This window comes from Podospora pseudoanserina, chromosome 1, assembly GCF_035222485.1.
Source record: "Podospora pseudoanserina strain CBS 124.78 chromosome 1, whole genome shotgun sequence".
NCBI lineage: Eukaryota > Fungi > Ascomycota > Sordariomycetes > Sordariales > Podosporaceae > Podospora > Podospora pseudoanserina.
Window position 1 is genome coordinate 184,106 of NC_085920.1, and position 17,261 is coordinate 201,366.

General features: G+C 52.0%; 9 protein-coding genes across 9 annotated transcripts; 2 read left to right on the top strand and 7 right to left on the bottom strand.

The window, feature by feature from the left end:
- Positions 1-1,971: 1,971 nt before the first annotated feature.
- On the bottom strand, positions 1,972-2,466 carry QC764_100400 (uncharacterized protein; the record flags this gene model as incomplete). The annotated part of the gene is made up of 1 exon (XM_062941259.1): positions 1,972-2,466. The coding sequence occupies one exon, from the start codon at positions 2,464-2,466 to the stop codon at positions 1,972-1,974; it is 495 nt and encodes a 164-aa protein (XP_062804102.1).
- A 1,796-nt stretch (positions 2,467-4,262) lies between these two features.
- QC764_100390 (uncharacterized protein) lies at positions 4,263-5,784 on the bottom strand. The gene is given in 5 exon segments (XM_062941258.1): positions 4,263-4,463; positions 4,518-4,574; positions 4,657-5,374; positions 5,379-5,540; positions 5,596-5,784. Coding segments are annotated over 5 exon segments (1,074 nt in total). The 5' UTR covers positions 5,666-5,784; the 3' UTR covers positions 4,263-4,396.
- Positions 5,785-7,412: 1,628 nt separating this feature from the next.
- RCD-1 (Regulator of cell death-1 (rcd-1)-like protein) lies at positions 7,413-8,462 on the top strand (the record flags this gene model as incomplete). The annotated part of the gene is made up of 1 exon (XM_062941257.1): positions 7,413-8,462. The coding sequence occupies one exon, from the start codon at positions 7,413-7,415 to the stop codon at positions 8,460-8,462; it is 1,050 nt and encodes a 349-aa protein (XP_062804104.1).
- A 634-nt stretch (positions 8,463-9,096) lies between these two features.
- Positions 9,097-10,227, bottom strand: QC764_100370 (uncharacterized protein; the record flags this gene model as incomplete). Its single annotated transcript, XM_062941256.1, has 1 exon — positions 9,097-10,227. The coding sequence occupies one exon, from the start codon at positions 10,225-10,227 to the stop codon at positions 9,097-9,099; it is 1,131 nt and encodes a 376-aa protein (XP_062804105.1).
- Positions 10,228-10,742: 515 nt separating this feature from the next.
- QC764_100360 (uncharacterized protein) lies at positions 10,743-12,478 on the bottom strand (the record flags this gene model as incomplete). The annotated part of the gene is made up of 4 exons (XM_062941255.1): positions 12,336-12,478; positions 11,555-12,217; positions 10,986-11,481; positions 10,743-10,927 (listed from the first exon to the last, which is right to left on the bottom strand). Exons 1-4 carry the CDS (start codon positions 12,462-12,464, stop codon positions 10,743-10,745), a joined length of 1,473 nt encoding a protein of 490 aa, XP_062804106.1. The 5' UTR covers positions 12,465-12,478.
- A 445-nt stretch (positions 12,479-12,923) lies between these two features.
- QC764_0000800 (uncharacterized protein) lies at positions 12,924-13,853 on the top strand (the record flags this gene model as incomplete). The annotated part of the gene is made up of 1 exon (XM_062939686.1): positions 12,924-13,853. The coding sequence occupies one exon, from the start codon at positions 12,924-12,926 to the stop codon at positions 13,851-13,853; it is 930 nt and encodes a 309-aa protein (XP_062804107.1).
- Positions 13,575-14,076, bottom strand: QC764_0000810 (uncharacterized protein; the record flags this gene model as incomplete). Its single annotated transcript, XM_062939687.1, has 2 exons — positions 13,575-13,898; positions 14,063-14,076. 2 exons carry the CDS (start codon positions 14,074-14,076, stop codon positions 13,703-13,705), a joined length of 210 nt encoding a protein of 69 aa, XP_062804108.1. The 3' UTR covers positions 13,575-13,702.
- A 45-nt stretch (positions 14,077-14,121) lies between these two features.
- On the bottom strand, positions 14,122-15,473 carry QC764_100340 (uncharacterized protein; the record flags this gene model as incomplete). The annotated part of the gene is made up of 2 exons (XM_062941254.1): positions 14,711-15,473; positions 14,122-14,654 (listed from the first exon to the last, which is right to left on the bottom strand). Exons 1-2 carry the CDS (start codon positions 15,378-15,380, stop codon positions 14,122-14,124), a joined length of 1,203 nt encoding a protein of 400 aa, XP_062804109.1. The 5' UTR covers positions 15,381-15,473.
- A 752-nt stretch (positions 15,474-16,225) lies between these two features.
- QC764_100330 (uncharacterized protein) lies at positions 16,226-16,810 on the bottom strand (the record flags this gene model as incomplete). Its single annotated transcript, XM_062941253.1, has 1 exon — positions 16,226-16,810. One exon carries the CDS (start codon positions 16,808-16,810, stop codon positions 16,226-16,228), a length of 585 nt encoding a protein of 194 aa, XP_062804110.1.
- Positions 16,811-17,261: the final 451 nt, after the last annotated feature.

Here is a 17,261-nt window from a genome sequence, read left to right on the forward strand (position 1 = left end):
CTAGAAGAATATTGCCCTGCGGAAGCTGTGTGTGAGCCGAAGACAGAGTCAGTGGCGCTTCAACCCTGACAACTAGAATACGCGCCGAATCGTCGACAGACGCAATCATCTGTTGGGATGCGCTCAGTACAATTTCGCCAATCGCTGACCCAATCCCATGTCTGTAGAGAACACCGATTTCTCTCGCCCCTGCTGTTGATAATGCCACTACACTCCCATCTCTTTTGCCAACAATGATGAGGCTCCCGTCAGGGGATGCCACGATTGAACTCGTTATTTCTGGATGCTCAGGAGGGTGAAGCAACATCGTCCTGGATGCTTGTGAACCAAACGTTTGAGCAGCCTCTGCGTCCAAGCTCCCAGTCGAGCTCACCAAGTCATTCATACTCTTTCTGACCAAAGAAGCCGGAGCCCACACGCGGCCTTTCTTGCCACGAATGTCAACAAAGCGTATCCCATCTGAACTGAAGCAGAGACCACGGACAGCCTGGTGTAATGGGTGATTTGTGCGGTAGATGGGTACTAGAGTTGGTTGTGATAGTGCCATGGTGATCACGCTCGAATTCGAAAATTCGACAGCACCCTGATTGGTCCCCGCCCCGAGGCTTCTTCCATCTGGAGAGCAGGCGAGATTTTGGGCATGGGCCTGAGGCCTGCGGAGATGCAGTTCTTGCGTTAGGTGGTCAAAGACACAGAGACTACCGTCCTCAAAGGCTGCCACTAGGGTACGAAATTCCGGGTCAGGGTTGACAATGAGGTCATTGACTCCCTTGCTGTCGAATTTGATGGCGCAAATACCAACTAAGACGGAACTCGAAGATACTCAGGATGAGAACTGGATGTGAACGATAGCCGACAGCGACAAATACCCCATCAGGGGTAATGAGAAAAGCTGCTTGAGATGGGGCTTGTGTCGGAATGATCGTGTGCGGAAAGTATTTTGGTCTGTAGTCACTACGGTTGTCCGGATGATTCCAGCAAATCGTGTCAAACTCCTGTGTTTGTAGCAGGACCACTGCGGAAGTCTATTTGAGTAAGACAATCGCCCCATGTCCCAGGTAGTACTCCTTGTACGGTAAGTCCTCTAGGAGCGCGCTGGTGGCCTGTTCTTTGGAGATTTCTTGCAATGAATGAGCCAAAGGGGCACATAGGTGGAGCCAGCAAGTATATTGACGAGGGAGATGTCAACAGCTGAGGGCGAAACTTGGCGGCCACACGGATGAGGTCAATCACCCAACCATCCACAAGTTGAATAGTAGGGTTGGCGGACGGTCCGTCTCTCGTTCTTCTACCAATATATTTCCGTAAATTTGTGGCTGTCTGAGCGATCACGGCCAGATCTCCGGCGGCTGAGACATGTTCGATCCATTCTAGGACAGTGTTGCTCCGTAGAAACTTGCAGAGCGTCCGTGAGGTAGTCGTCAGATGATGCGGACAGGAAAACATGATTGGAGAAGAAGCGGCGTGAGTAGTTAGCCATAGAGGGGTCCAATGGCTGTGGTCTCGCTGCAAACTTTCCGAGTCCCACCGAACCCCCAGTCGCTGACTGCTTCTCCGTAACTCTGGACTTGAGCACACTAGTGGAGATATATTTGAGAAGCAATGTACCAAGCAACATATGCCCTTGTTCTTTTTGATAAGCAATTGTTCGTCGACATTTGGTGTCAGTAGGAACTCTCGTACGGTTTCGTATATCATCTGCACTGTGCTATTATTGTCAATGAATACGAGCTGTGCGCAGAGATCCGGTATGGCTTTTCATGCATTCTGCAGAGTTTGCCCTACATCCAGCTTGACAGTACATCGTAGCTCCTGCAAAGTGAGTGGGCGGGATGACAGTGTAACCCAAGTCAAGATGGACCTTGCAAGGGTAGCTTTTCGTTTCTTGAAAGTAATGGATTCCGTCATTCGACGATAGAAGGCGAACAGGTCGGCAGGCACCTCTTCCAACACAACCTCCATGATCTCATCCTACCAGACATCCTCAAACTCTTGTACGACCAGTCGCGTCCAAAGAAAAGAGCCCCGGGATTTGGCAAATATCTTCTCACACATGCGCTCGCGGTCTTGGGGGTTGTCTGGCCTACCCAGGTCTTTTAGTCGCGTGTCCAGAAAAAGGTGCATGTTCTCGACAGTGTCCGTATCCGATAGCTTCTCTATCGTTGCCTTCTTCCGTCCTAGAGAGAGGAAGCCACGCTCAATGTCTTCCAAAAGCCGACTGGTAGCAAAAAGGTGAAGATCATGGGGTATAGTGGCAAGAAACTTCTTGGAAAATAGGAAACCAAAACATGAAAATTCGTCCACACCATCGATCATCCAAGACTGGCTTGCCATCGACGGTATTTTGAACAGGGCAGCCGTAAAGATGCGGCGCCAAACCACAGCTTCACCGGTCTTGTCCCAAGGCATATCGTCCTGGGCGAGCTTGAGCAAAGCGTCCCGAACAAGGTTGTCCTGGAGCGCCATCTGATAGGCCAAGGATAGGAAACATTCACCCAGGTAGAGTTGCCAGTCTTTGAGTGTCGAGAAATGAAATAGCTGCAGAATGCATTGGGAGATTTGAGCTGTTCAATGATATGACAGGCAAGGATCGCCTTCCCTACGCCCGGTCTTCCCATGAGGCAAAGAATCCCTGGGGCAGTGCCCGCCTTCCAGACTGTGTAGGGTGGCCGACTGGTGAACCATTGGCATGACCCCGGCTGCTTGAGGACCTGCAGAGTTGCCAAGTCGGTCTCGAAGGAGTGCAGCTGCTGTGGCATCGGACAGAGATGGAGCACTCCTCAGCTGCAGGATAGGTCCAGACAGGGAGGATGGCTGCGGTGGCGGAGTCTCGGGCCGAGATGACCATATTGCATCGACAGCTGTGAGAAGAGCATTTTGCAGCATCTTGTATTTTGGGTCCGAGGGGCTGTCGAACTTGCAGACATGGCGGTGGTCAGCGTCCATTGCCGCAATTCTCCTCGTTGTGGAAACCGAGGGTTGCTGAGTGCCGCTCCACAACGATCTGATTCATGGCGCTCTTGGCAGGAAGGGTTTCGTAAAAAAACCAACGACGAAGATCGGGGGCAATGACAAACCCCAGGTTTTTAAACTTTCGGATAATAATAACTTTTCTGGAACCGAAACGGGTTTATATTAAGCTACTGACAGTAATAAAAAATAACATTTCCTATTAATTAAGAACCATTCAATTATTAATATAAGTATTATTATAGTATTACAAAGTCGCTTAAAGGAACATTGTATTTATTATTTATTAAAAAGTAATTTTAAAATGCCTAATATTTATATATTTTTATACTTATATATTGTTTACTGTTAAAATACAACTTTTGCTCGTGGACTTCACAGTGTATCTGAGCCCTGTGAAGTACAGGGCCTCAGAGGCAATACAATGGTTTGAAATCAACAGTGTCCACTGAGGTCTGAGGACCACGGCGACCGGAGTGGAACTCGGCTCCTTTGAAGCAATCCGAAGTCCCGGAGGCCAGGCACCAAGACTAGCGCTCTGTAACGGTGAAACGGTGGTGCAACGTGGCCTGAAACGTTATCTTAAACCACGCACTTAGCGGATGTTCGGACTCGAGGTTGGAGAGAGTTTCGGTGCGCGATCGACAGACCGAAAGCCTGTATAAGACTTCTGCTACAGACTTTGTTCACTGTGATATTTCTTAGTCTTTAGGTTTAATCAATATACTGGTTCACCACATGTTTTCTGTGCCTCACAAACCTACACAACAGTGATCACCATCTATATATTGTAGGGCGCCATCTCTGCAATCCTTTTTCTTTCAGTGCCTCCGCTACCGTCGAATACTGCAGTCAAAGTCTTCTTCGCTCTCACTGTACTGCGTCGATAGCTATTCGAGCCTGAATTCCGCAGGCATCGATAGTACCCTTTTCAACATCTATTAAAATAATATTAAATAAATATTATTGTTAATATTCTTATAAAATAATGTGGGTCTAGGTTTATAGGTTTTTATTTCATAGTAAATTAGTTTGTCGAGGCCTGTTATCTCTCTTTTAGGGCCTATTCACTCTGTTTTACGGTCTATTAACTTTCTATCAATTTATAGGTCAGTGGCTTTATATACCACAAGCGGTTTACAGGCCCATTGTCCGCTGTCTCCGTTGTACCTGCTGCAACCCCGAACATGCCGCTGATGGTGAGGCAGTGATTGTTGTTGGCGCAGATCACAGAGCTAATGAAAGCTGTCAAAAATGGATATCTGGTCCCTTTTTCAGACCCACATGCAGACTGCATCACAAAAGCGCCAACTCAATTTCGTGAAATGCGCTTGAAACATTAAGCAGTACACAATACATCAACCACACGTGACACAACCTCCTTCAACACGTCTGAGATCAAAAATCGCAAGAGCATGGAACCTTCTTACTCTGTGCTTTTGGTGATTCCATCATGGAATTTTTCTACCAGCCGTTGGATTTCGTCAATGGCCCTGTTATGGCTGTCAGCGGGCTTTCCCTTGGTTGCTTCGGAAGGGGATACATACATCTGAACATACTCCTCCTGGGTTAAGAAGAGTGCCGCAGCGTGCAAGTCGAATCGTCTGTTGGAGTAGTTTCCCGTTAGTAACCGCGGCCCCTATTCTGTCAACGCATTCCAATACAAGAAAAGATAGAAGACCTTACAGAGCATACAGAGCATTCCTATCATCGTAATCCTCAGCAGGTTCAGCCGTTGGCACATGTGAATGGTACTCGCCAAAGTACAAACGAGTGAACTGGTTCCTTGCCGGCCGCCAGTTGCCCAGTTCATACTCATTGTGAGCCCAAAATGCGGCGGGATCATACACGATTCCTTCTTCTGTCTCTTCGTTGACAATATTGGCATTCCCACACCATAGATCACAATGAACCAGAGACGGTATTATGGTGCGACCACTCGTCTCCAGTGGGGGCAACAGTCGTGGAACTACCTTGTCGAAGAGGTCCGGGAGCAGAAAGTCCAGCTCGTCATGGGGACCTGCCCAGTCTTTACGGACTTGAAGAACATTTCGTAGTCCATTGGCAAAAAAATACTCCCAACTGTTGTGCCAAGTGCTGTACTGGGGCAAGTCTCCGTTGTACGTAGTACAATGGAAGCCAAACTTTCCTTCGGGAGAACTACCGCTCGAATGCAGCCGCGCAAGCTTCTCGCAAAATGACACGGGCTCAGGCACGCCATCCGTAAAGTCATAGAATTTGCAAAGGTAGAAATGAGAATCTTCCTGAGTTTTGAGACTGCCCCAAGCGATGGGTGCAGGACAGAAATCAGGCGTGATAGCAAAGATGGCCGATGTGCCCTCATATTCACCTTTCAATGCTTCGCGGCCGTGAGTTCCAACAGAAATCTGATCTTTCTGACTAGCTACAATGCGAGAGATCAGTAGTTGTTTGCGAATTCTTAAGCTTCACCTTTATGAAGTAGCTCTCCTTGTTGCCGTTCGCCGTAAGAGTATCAACGCGGAGAGCTTTGGCCCAGGCCGATTCTCCATTGTGGCTGACATTGACTATCTCAGCGACATTGGGAAGGACTGGATAAGACACATTAGAGACATAGCGCTACATTGGATGAAATGCCCAACGAACCGTCCAAAACAGCTGGGTCCAGCTGAAAAACTGCACCTTCGTCCCCGCTCACAAAAGCTTCGCTTTCCATGGGCAGTCGGAATAAAAGACAATAAAACTTCGAGTTGAGAGATTGAGACAAGCCCCACGAAGAAGAGAAATTGCTCAATAAGCAGGTCTTTGTGAAATATCGTGCAGCCAAAGAGGGGTAACCCCGGCCCAGGTTTGTCTGTGATGGGCCGTCCAGCGAGGGATACTAATCGTTCCCAAGACTGTTCAACGGGCTCATCTGGAACAAAATCTCCATCTCACAAGGATGCCCGATGATCTATTCAAAATCGTTGATACTGTTTCATCGGAAAAAGGCCCGATTCGCTTCCTGGACCCGAGCCGCCACATCTGCTTCGACATCTTTGACGAAGAGAACGACCAGCCAGTGGAGAATAAGGCGCCCTGGGGCTAGATCTATCATCTGTCCGATTGGTGACAGATGACGAGGTCTCGGGAGAGGCCTTCAGCGTACGTGGATGAAAGTCGGCCGCCAGATGCTGAGTGGTTTTTAATCTGAAGCCGGGTTGATGCAGTTCGCGAAGCTGGGGCCAAGTTGGGGGTACACGCACCACTTGTTTTCCAGTGCATGTCGATATCAACACTGTGGGAAGCTGGTACCCCTACCTCGAGCTCCTCGGTCACACCACTGTTGTGAACCATCGCGAAATCAACCGGCGTCACGGACACCGACATATTTGCAGGCGCCACTTTCTATTTGGCAGCTCCTCATTGATGCGCTTTATCCGCGTCCGATCTCGATCCTCCATTCACATCTCTTTTGCTTTCTTGTTGGACGATTATGAACGATCTTCCGCCGCCCTTTCCGTCTCCATCTCTACGTCGGAATCAAAAGTACTTCGGTAACATGCAGTTTCATCCACACCTACCTTTCCCCTCATTCCACAGCAGTTGTATCAAGACGGCGCCCCGCATCAATAGATAGTGTTCACCGTTACAAGTTACCCATCCTAGTGGGTGCAGGGTTCAAGGGCTTGTGGGAGACTGGAGGTGAACGTACCCCTGCCCCGGCTCGCTGCAGTTAAGCACATTTGGGCTAATGCAACAGCCTCAAGAAACACACTGATAGGAATTGGTCAATCGTCATTATATGTCTTCTTCGACGCGTTCCACAGACCGTAGCTCTTTTCCTGACTCGCTGACGCCCAATGTCTCACCGCTTCTGGGCCTTCTTAGCCCCTGCTGCTGCTCGCCCAAAACGGACAGTCTGCAGGGTCGAACCCCTCAACTCTTGGCTACGAAAACATGCGCTGGCAGGCCAAAATGGCAGGAAATCCCCACCGGGGATAACAATCGAGACCAAATCCGTTTCCCATCCGACACGCACGCCTGCTAATGCAGACCACCCTGTACCGTACTGTACGATTCTTCACGATCCGATCCGATGTGGCGCCATGGAGCGGGAGCACGTAGGGGCCGGATGTCGAAAGGCGGGACGTTTTCCGGGACCGATGCGTGGCCAGGCCACTCCAGTGGCTTTGCGGGATCAATCCGATGGGCTTTTCGGAGTTATTGGTGGATAGGTCTTGCCTCTACTGCGTCTTTCTTGGTGGTTATCTAGAGCGGTCTTCTGTCAACGGGTTTTAGCGGTGTCGCTTATTGCTTGTCTTGTTGTTCTTCACTCGTCTACTGTAAACCCCTGAACCCCTGAACAAGACCCACTGTTTCCACGACAGCCCAGAACAACATCAACACCAGACAAGACATATTAGAGCGCCTCGCCTCGACTAACGAAAGCTAATTTCGACATCGTTCGTTCTCGTGCCAAGATGTATCTCGACAAATCCACCAAACAAGGTTTCTCTTCCTCGAGATCATTCCGGCGATCAGGCACCGGATCAGATCTTCAGCCCCTCAACTCGGCTCAGACGGCCGCCCTTATCGTCTTTGGGGTTCTCATCGGCCTCATAACGACGGGGATAATAATCTGGTGCTGTTGCTGCCGTGGACCAGGCTGGCAGCGCAGATCTAGCTCGAGATCCAGAGTCAAGATCATCCGCATGTCTGGGCCACGAGGCGAGAAGGGTGAGAAGGGATCACCAGGACCGATGGGAATGCAAGGGCTACCTGGTCTCCCAGCACCAGCAGTCTTTTTACCTCTTCCCGCCTCGGCAGCGCCAGTGCCGATTCGCCCTCTGGGGCCAAGGGGGATGCTTCCCGGTGCGCTTCCTGGCATCGACACGGGTGCTCGCGAGACCACCAAGCAGAGCAGCAGAGAGTGCTCCCCGGAACGCCAACACAATTCCCTCCATATACATCCACCACATCCTCATTCTCGTCCACAACCGAGCATACGACCAACACAATATTCTCTGCCTCCTCACCTTCAAAAGTTTGCTCAGCCCCTCACCCCAGCGGCACCGTCCGTCTCGCAACTACCATCACAACCATTACCGCCATCAAACACCCAAATCCGACCATTGCCATTGCCGTCACAACCACCGCTGCGAATCCAACCCCTCCGCATTCCTCCACCAACCCTTCCTCACCCCCAGCACCGCTACTACCAACCCAGGCCCCCCATCGCAAAAATAATCAACGACCACGCAGCAGGCGTCACCAGGCCGTTGCCGCTAGCCCTCCCAATAGGCCGCCACGGCATGGTAAATCTTGCCTTGAAGTACCAAGTCCACAGCGAGAAGGGGGCATCCAGTCGGCCGGTGTCCTCGAGGGGACTGGAGAGCGGGTACCAGAGTGCGTATTGTGAGAGTAGTGCCGAGTCTGACGACGGGGGGGAGATGGGATATGAGTCGATGGAGAATTTCGGGAGGGTGGTGGAGGAGGATCGGAGGGGGAGATGGGCGAGAATGGGGGTGTAGGTGTCTGCATACGGACTGGGTTGGCAGGCGTTTGGGTTGGGTCTATTTTGTTTTGGAGGAATATGATTGCATATCGGCGTTCGGATCTGGTTTTGAGGTTGGGAATGGGAAGGGTACGGGATTTGGGACATGGCATTATGCATTACAGATTGACAGCATTTTTTTTTTGTTTGAGTATGATTCGACATGGGCATTGCGGGCGTATATCGCGTTTAACTGTATAATAAGGAGACGAAAGCGTCTGTTTGTGATCTATGTAGCTGGGTAGCTGGCTACAAAATACAACAAGTAAAACTCTGAGCAAACGCCGCTGACCTTGTCATCTTCTTTCCTCGCCCTGTTCATGCCGTGGTTGTGAAGAAACAGCAACCATGGGAATCGAATTATGGCTTGTCTCTCCAAGTGGGGTAGAGTCTTCAGGTCCGTCGTCTGTTGCTACGGTAATGTTGGAAGAGGCTGGGTCTGCGGAGGTGGCTCCATGAACCTCCCGAGATGAATGTAGATTTGGCGGTGAGCCAAGCTGGCAAGGAAAATGACGAAAATGTCCTGAAACCATGGAGAACAGACCCGAGTTTGGGACAAAGACAGGAATAATTGGTTGAGTCTCAGAATGTGGCTGGTCACTAAAGCTGCTTTACATGCGACCCTTCTGGGAACTTCGCAAACTGCCGTCCTCGTGAATCTTGAGAATAGGCCTTGGGTTGGCAACAGCCTCCCATAGCGATCCCCGTCCGTCTGCCTTTGCCTTCTCATCCTCCCTTCTGAAGAACTCCTCCACGCTCTTGATCCTGTTTGGGTGAATCTTGTCCAGCAGGGCGTAATCCCTCTTCACCACACCCCGATTCGATCCAGACTCCTGCCACAATCTCCAAAACCCGGTGAAGTTGTCCTTGAGGCTCATAAGTGCCGGGCTCGTACTATCCACCGTATATCCAGTGGGTAGCGAGGCGGTCATACCCCAATGCCCAGTTGAAAAGTACGTCTCGAGATCAACATCAACATGCTTGGCCTTGCGTCCAGTAACCTTCTCAAAAGCGCTGGCCACCTCCGAGTAGTGGATGTGATCAACCGCCACCGCCAGGTTCATCCCATCCGCCTTCTCAGGGTTGTCAAACAGCCACCTGACATAATACGCGCAGTCAGCCAACGAAACGTGCGGCACCCCTCCCTTCTCCCCCAACGGCACCCTCCAGGTCACCACCTGTTCTCCCGAAGCCTCATCAACTTCCACCCTTGGCGCCATAGGTGTAAACGGAGCAAGCGCCATCTCGATATACGGCCCAGTCGTAAACAGCGCAGCCTTCATCCTCTTCTTGTCGGAAGCATTCTGACTCAGAATCCACTCCCCCATCCGTCCCTTCCCATCATAGTGACCGCACCGAAACCTCGCGTCATACCCACCAAGCTTGTACCCATAGTCAAGATTACCATGAACATAAAACTTGATTCCGCACTCAATGGCGAGTTCATAGCAGCGGTAGGTCCAAAAGGTTTCCATTGCCTCGCCGGTGGCAAACCCGTCGATGTTGATGAAGGCACCCCAGCAGCCTTGGAAGCCGGCGCGGAGGTCAGCTTCGGAGGTGAAGGTGCCGGGGATGAGACTGACGTCGGAGCCGAGGGTGAGGAGGTGTTTCGCGCGTCTGGAGTTGGGGTCGCGGGTGAGGACTCGGACGGCGTAGGCTCCGTCTTGGACGAGGCCTGTGATCACGGGGATGCCTTGGGCGCCGGTGCCGCCGATGATGAAGATGGTTGGTTTGGTGGACATGATGTGCGATGAGAAGGATTTGGTGAGAGAGAGTTTGGATTGTTCGGGTGAGAGGATGATGAGGTGTTACACAGCGGTAACTCTTGCTCTCTAATACCGCTTCTTGAGCCTCTCTTCACATGTCAACTGAGGCCCAGGCTGACACTGATCAGTCATCGTGAAGACCCGAAGCCAGGATGGAATGATGAAGCCATGGATTATCACTAATCTGCGTTGTTATCGGCCCCATACAAGTCAAGTGCAGAGAATGTCTCCCTCGCCAAGTCTCGCTAACACATACGATCAGTAATCCTCATTGCTCTTCTACCCTGCTCTTCATTGTGGATTATGCAAACGGGTACATTGCACCCAGAGTCCTGTCTCTGTGTTTGCTTTGGATCACCGCTGACAAAAGCCCTTCATCGAGTGGGAAACGACGCCGAAGACGGCCCCCATCGTGTCTTGTTCCCCCTGAGGTGGACCCAGTTTACCCCGGAGTCCGGAGCCCCTAGGTGTTCGTCGCGAGGGTGGATGTCTCATCCCCCTTCAAAAGGCTGTTCTTTGAGTCTCCTGGCAATGTCATTGGCAAGCAAAACTGCAATCCGAACACCAGTCAACACCCCAATGCTTCTCAGCTTCTCAACAGCAAACTTCCGTGTGTCGAGCGGGGCAAGCGACTGGATGGCGATGATGTGTAATGGTTGAACAAGAGAAAGAGCAACTAGGCCACCGTCAGTCAGTCGAACGGAGTCTGGAACAAACTGTCGGTAAGTACTCACACCCGTCCTCCCCAAAGCTCGAAGCCGAGATGCACACGTCCGCCATCAGCTCATGGATCCATCTGAGCGTCGTGGCCTTCCTCTCAACTGCGCACACTTTGTTCTGCACCACAATCCTTCCAACCAGGATGCACAGCGTCCTCCAATTGTTCCACACCTTTGCCATCGACAGACTTCCGTATTGGTGGCGCTTCCCGTTGAAGCCGGTGCTGTCGTCAGAGGTGCAGTACTCCCACGAAAAAGGAAGCCCCTCCCTCCATGTTTTGAGATCTGCATCGATATCCAACGCGCTCTGAAGAATAGCCTCTCGACTTAAAGTTCCGTGCTTGACGGCTGCTCGAAGGTTGACGACCCGGAAGGAAATCTCGCATATCGAAGCTGGATTCCGCGTCTCCCGCTGGTGTAGCTGCTCCCTGATGCCGCTCGACTGGAAGTTGTACGTTGCTGTCACGAGGGCAGGCGGGACAGCGACCCGCTGCTTCATGCATGCGAGGAGCTATGTGAGTGTAAGAAGATGCATGGAACTTGGAAGAAAAAGGGAAAAGAAAAGAAAAGGTGGGGACTCGTACTATTTGAGGCCGGATCTGCACATAGAGTTGCCCTCCGCGCTCCCGAGTAAATTGCTCTTGACCTCGCAGATCCAACAAGGCTGTGGCACCCTGGATGTGGGTTGTCCAACTGTGATATCGATCCCACGTGTCAAAGTTGATCATCTCGTAGAGTCCGAGCAGGATGACGGCCATGAGGGTGGCGTCGTCAGCCGCTTGGGATGGGTTACTCAGAGCCTCCTTGACGGCGGTAAGGGCATGTCGATACTGCTGCCGGGATTGGACCGTGAGTTGAGGCGAAGGATTGATGTTGGAGAGGCCTGCCAGACCTGCCGCCTCGACGGCTGCTCGAAGAGGTGTAAAACGACCATCATGATGACAGTAAGCTGTGGCTAGCCAATCTTGATAGCCCGAGCTTGTGGAAAACGGGTCTTGGTGAAACACGTATTTGGCGAAAAAGAAGTTTGCACCAACCTCGTCGGCGGGACTGGTGAGTGAAGCCAGCAGAGGGTTGGCAGCCGACGGAGATAAGACAGGACCTGTCTGCTTTCTCTCCCCCTTGCGGGATATCCGAATAATCCGACTGGACTCGTCTCGAAAGATTACCTCATTCAGGTCTCGGTAGCCGGGACACGGAAGACCGGACTTGTGGCATCTCGTACACTCCGGTTTGCGCTGATCACACTACAATCGCCATGTGTTAGCTTCTCCTGCATATACGCAACGTGGGACGACAGCACAACAGGAATGCAGCATGGGAGGGTTGAACTGATGACAAATGACATAGGTATCGAATATGTACCTTGATCTTTCGCTGCCGGCAGCGCTGGCAGCCTTTGCTCACAACACCGTAATAAACCATGGTTGATAGCTGAAGTCTCTGGGCGAGTGAGAGAGAACTAGAAACAAAAAAAGAAGACCCAGAGTCCATGGGGCAAGTCTTTGTTGTTCCTTGTTTGCGTCAACATCGAGCGCAGCCACAGCCTCTTAACCCCTATCTCACCTGCCTGTGGATCCTTACCGTCCCCCCCTGCAGTCATACTTACACCGCAGTCTTACCACCAAAGCGGACTAGCGCGGCCTTTTTTTCACTCATTTCATTGGCTGTTTCGCTTCATCAATCTCTGGATATGAAATTTCATAGGGTTGTGGGTCTGGCGATCTTCAACCACCAACCGCGTACACATTCCATGGAGCCGGAGGTGGAAGCTATCTCGATATTGAAACCACGTAGATATAAGTACAATAAGATGTTGCCTCTGAGAGTGTTGAGATGTGGGCAGAAAGCCATAGACACAGCTGTTCCCTCGTCGTGCCTATTACCAATTGAGTCCTTAAGGCAATTCCGCCTTTTGCAACAGCCCCTTTCCATCATAACAACCAAGCCACCATGCCTCACCAGGAAGCTGAACAGACCTTCCGGTCCTACGGCAAGGAAGACAGCGAACACTACACCAAACACCGGCCAAACTACCACCCTTCCCTCTACAAAGCCATCCTCAACCACCACACCTACACCGGCGGCAAGCTCGACACCCTCCTCGACGTAGGCTGCGGCCCCGGCTCCCACGCCGTCCGTACCCTCGCCCCCCATTTTGCTCATGCCATCGGCATCGACCCCGGCGAAGGCATGATCACAGCCGCCAAAAACCTCCTCACCACCGACCCCATCTTCACCAAAACATCCGAGTCGATCGACTTCCAGGTCGGCTCTGCCGAGCAACTTGAGAAAATCACCCCCAAAAACAGCGTCGACCTCATCACCGCCTCCCACGCCGCCCACTGGTTCGACATGCCCCTGTTCTGGAAGTCGGCCGCCAACGTCCTCAAGCCAGGCGGCAGCGTGGCCATCTGGGCAAGCGGCGAGATCCGCATCAACCCCAACATCCCCGCCGGCCGGGCCATCCAGCAGACCATCGACCTCTTCTGGGACCGCCACTTCAAGGACTTTGTCGTCCCCGGCAACGAGATGATCAAGCACAGCTACGCCGACCTTCTCCTCCCCTGGACCCTCCCCGAGCCGATCGACGACTTTGAGAAGGACACGTTTTACCGGAGGGAGTGGAGTCCCAGCGAGAGCTTCTTTGATGTGGAGAACTCCGAGGTGAGTCTGAATAAGTGGGAGAAGATTATGAGCACCGGTACGCCGGTGACGCGCTGGCGGGAGGCTCATCCCGATGATGCCGGGACGGAGAGGGACCCGTTGAGGAAGTGCAGGAGGGAGATTGAGAGGCTGCTGCATGAGGCTGGTGTTGAGAAGGGGAAGGAGACGGTCAAGGGGTATACCAAGGGGGTTTTGTTGATGGTGAAGAGAAAGTAGGTTCCGAGGCGCTTCATGTTCTTGATATCAACTATCATGGCTTGACTAGATTAGACTTGCTTAATACGGACTGTTAGAGACAAAGATTGGTTGGACACTCACAGAATGATGGAAGCTCGATTCGAATACGCTGTGCAAGACTGACAAAAGAAAGAGATTATGTGTGGTGTGGGTAAGTACAGATAACAAGAAAGAAACAGCTTTGTCACAGCTGGGTATTCATTTTGGACCCCGTCGAATCCCCAAAAAGACACCCCTAGATCACCACTCAGTAATTCCTGTACCCCAGAGCTCCCTCCAAATCCAATCCCCTGACCGCATCCTCCAAAGCATCCAGCTCATCCAGTCTTGCGACAGACTTGCGCGCATCACACTCGTGAGTGTCAAAGTACCCACCCCCGTTTCTCAACACCGGCTCAGGGGAAGCCTCGGGGGTCAACGGACCACGGCCTCCCCGTCCATTACCATTCACATAACCATTCCCATTCGGCTTGGCAGCGACGCCGTTGCACACATTCCAGAGATCACCGCACACAGCCGAACCTCGAGAGTGGCTCGGGCTGGTAAAGACACCCTCCACAGCGCTGACAACAAAAAGGAAGCTGATACCAGCAAACGGCCTCTCCGGGCGAGGCCAAACGAGCTTGCTCTTGGTGAGGGTCTTGACCAGCTCTCCGAGTAAGAACGAGTCGCAGTGGTACTTGTTGCAGCCCGCCTTACCAGCCACTAGCTTCTCGAGCGTCGAGGTCACAATCTCGATGGCGGAGGAAACGAGAAGTTGGCGTTGCTCGTCGATGTGTTCTTGTTTGTGTTAGCCACTACACCTTTTTGTGAACAGCTTATTAGAAGAAACTTACTGATCAACTTGTCCCGGATGGGCAACCCCAACGTCTTGATCGGCCCGTCACTCCCCACAATGGCAGTCTTTGTCACTCCCCTGAGGACCTCTGCGTTTCTAAACACATAGCTGATGCACAACCACACGATCAGATCCCTGTTGTATGCATCCGGGATTGTGTGCTCCAGCCGCGAGATCCATCTCTCCCCATACACCTCCACCGCGTCAAACAGCTGGAACTTGTCGACAAACAGCGCGATCTGGCCGAGGGTATCAAGATCAACCTCCTTTGGCACCTTTGACCCCTTGCCATGGAGCGCATTGAGAACAATGGCCACGGCCTTGCTGTCGAATTGCTCTTCGGGTGCCAGCTGCAGGTGGATGCGACCATCGGATTGCTTCGACTTTTGGCCGCCCGCATACTTGAGCTTGCTCTTGAAGATTTTGGACGCAAAGGACAGATGCTTGGAAGAGACCTTGATTCTCAGACCTGGGCGAGAAGCTGGCGGCGCGGCTGTGGTCGAGGTTGTTTTTTGCTGGGTAGGTGTTGTCACCTCCTCCCATGGCGCGAATGGCTCTGTCTGCGGGGGCACAATGACCAGCGTATCGGCGTCAGGGTCAACTTCATAGAGGGGCGCCAAGCCTGCAAAGGGCGAGGCTACCACGACGACCTGGAGGGAGTCTGACATTGTCTTGTCTGTCCTCTGGAGGGTGGTGTTTCCCGTACAATGATGGCAAAGCACGAACAAAACAAGAGAGAGAGGAACAGAAACCAAAAAGAAAAGAAAGAGAAAAAACAAGAAAGACACCCGTCCCAAATTTACCTCAATCTCATTTCCGATCTTCGGGTGGCAGGAAAGGACACACACCTGAAATCCCTCCCCCAAGACAGAGAGTTGTCCCGTGGTGGTGGTGGTGGTGGTGTGGGTGATGTGCCATGCATCGCGTGCGGGGCACAATCGATCACGCAATCCCGCCCAATGGCCAGGCCTGGTTGGACATCCCGCGGGGGGGAGGGTGTCAAAAAGGTAAGCGATTCCCACGTTTTTTTTATTGTATGTGTGCCAATGGAACAATTCTTGAGCACGGCTGGTCCAATCCCGGGGCTCAATTCATAATTGCCGTCTTGGAAACGGCCGCTCGGCAGCTTTTCATGTCGAGGCTTGCTGTGGTGTTCATTTTCATCACACAAAAATAGGTGCGTAAGTGGGCGAAAAGAGTATGGCAATGTTGTAATACATTAATATGTTAATGTGTTATTGTGTACATGTGCTAATAGGGTGATGTGCTAATATGATAAAGGGGTAATTTGTGAAAGGTGAAAGGGAGCATCAAAACACATGTTGTATGTTTCCTCTCATCTTAGAAGCGTCTCGAGATTTGCGGCCCCTTTCCAGGAAAAGGGGGCAGCGTGGGTCATTCCCGTTGATCTCTCTCCACTTTGGTGTTGGCCGGGTGACCCTGCCTGTGTTGATGATGAGTGCTGTCATGTCTGGCTTGAGGTACTGTTCAGGTGGCATTCCGTACCTCTTCTTCAAACATCCAGCAGCCCGGGCTTGTATTTCGAGTACGCCGGTGGAGGCTCTGGAATAGCTGGTTCCGAGCCAGCTGTTGTTTCTGACGAAGAAGCAGCCACGCCAGGATATGAAGCATTTCCGTTCATCTCTGACGATTGCACAGGCGATGCTCCTCGTCTGGGCAGCGGAGTCGTGATATCCAACAAACCCAGATTCCTCGGCCTGTCCCCTCCACTCCCAGTCTCCCCCTCAGATTTCACTCCCGGTCCCGTTGACACTCCTGAGGCCGGACTAACGGGGCCAATCCTCGCAGAAACCCTCGGCCCGCTCATCTCCCCTGCCCCCAACCGCGCGGCCTGACCCCGTAGTCTCATGTTCAAAATCTCCTCCTCCGCCTTCCTCTCCTCCTTTCTCTTCTTCTTCTTCAGCTCCTGCCTCCAATACAGTATGGTCAAGCCAACAATAAGCGGAACCGCAATGCCCACTCCCAATCCGATCGCAAGCGGGTTGACCCTGCCGTTATTGAAATATTTGCGGGGATGGAGATTTGGTGTTTCCAGTGGGATGATGGAATCCAGGCGTTTGGCTAAAAGCGGGGCCATGGTGTCGTCGTTACGCCTGTGACCCTGGGAATGGTGATAGAGCCGAGATATGGAACGCGGTGGTGTTTGTAGATAGCTGGGGGCCGATGGATATATCTAGGTACTTTCGTCCGTGATTCGGCCGTGAGAAACAGCCTTCAAGTCAACCTGATGTGAGGCTAAGGGCCCGAGACCGGGGCGCTGCGCTGCGCCAAGGCGACGGTATCGTGATGTTGGCAAAAAGATCCAACACCTGATCAAAGAAAACTGTGCATGTTTAAATAGTTGAGCTTCTTCCTGTCGAATCGTCTTCATAGCTCAAAGATAGTGCTTTCTGAGAGCCGACAGGTGGTTTGACACTTTGTCGGAAGACTCTTGCCATGGTGAGGAATATCGACAAGACGGGAAGGCTCTTGGCGTTGGGGCTTGGTTGGAAGAGTTCCTTTCATGTGATCCCGACCCGCTCTGTATT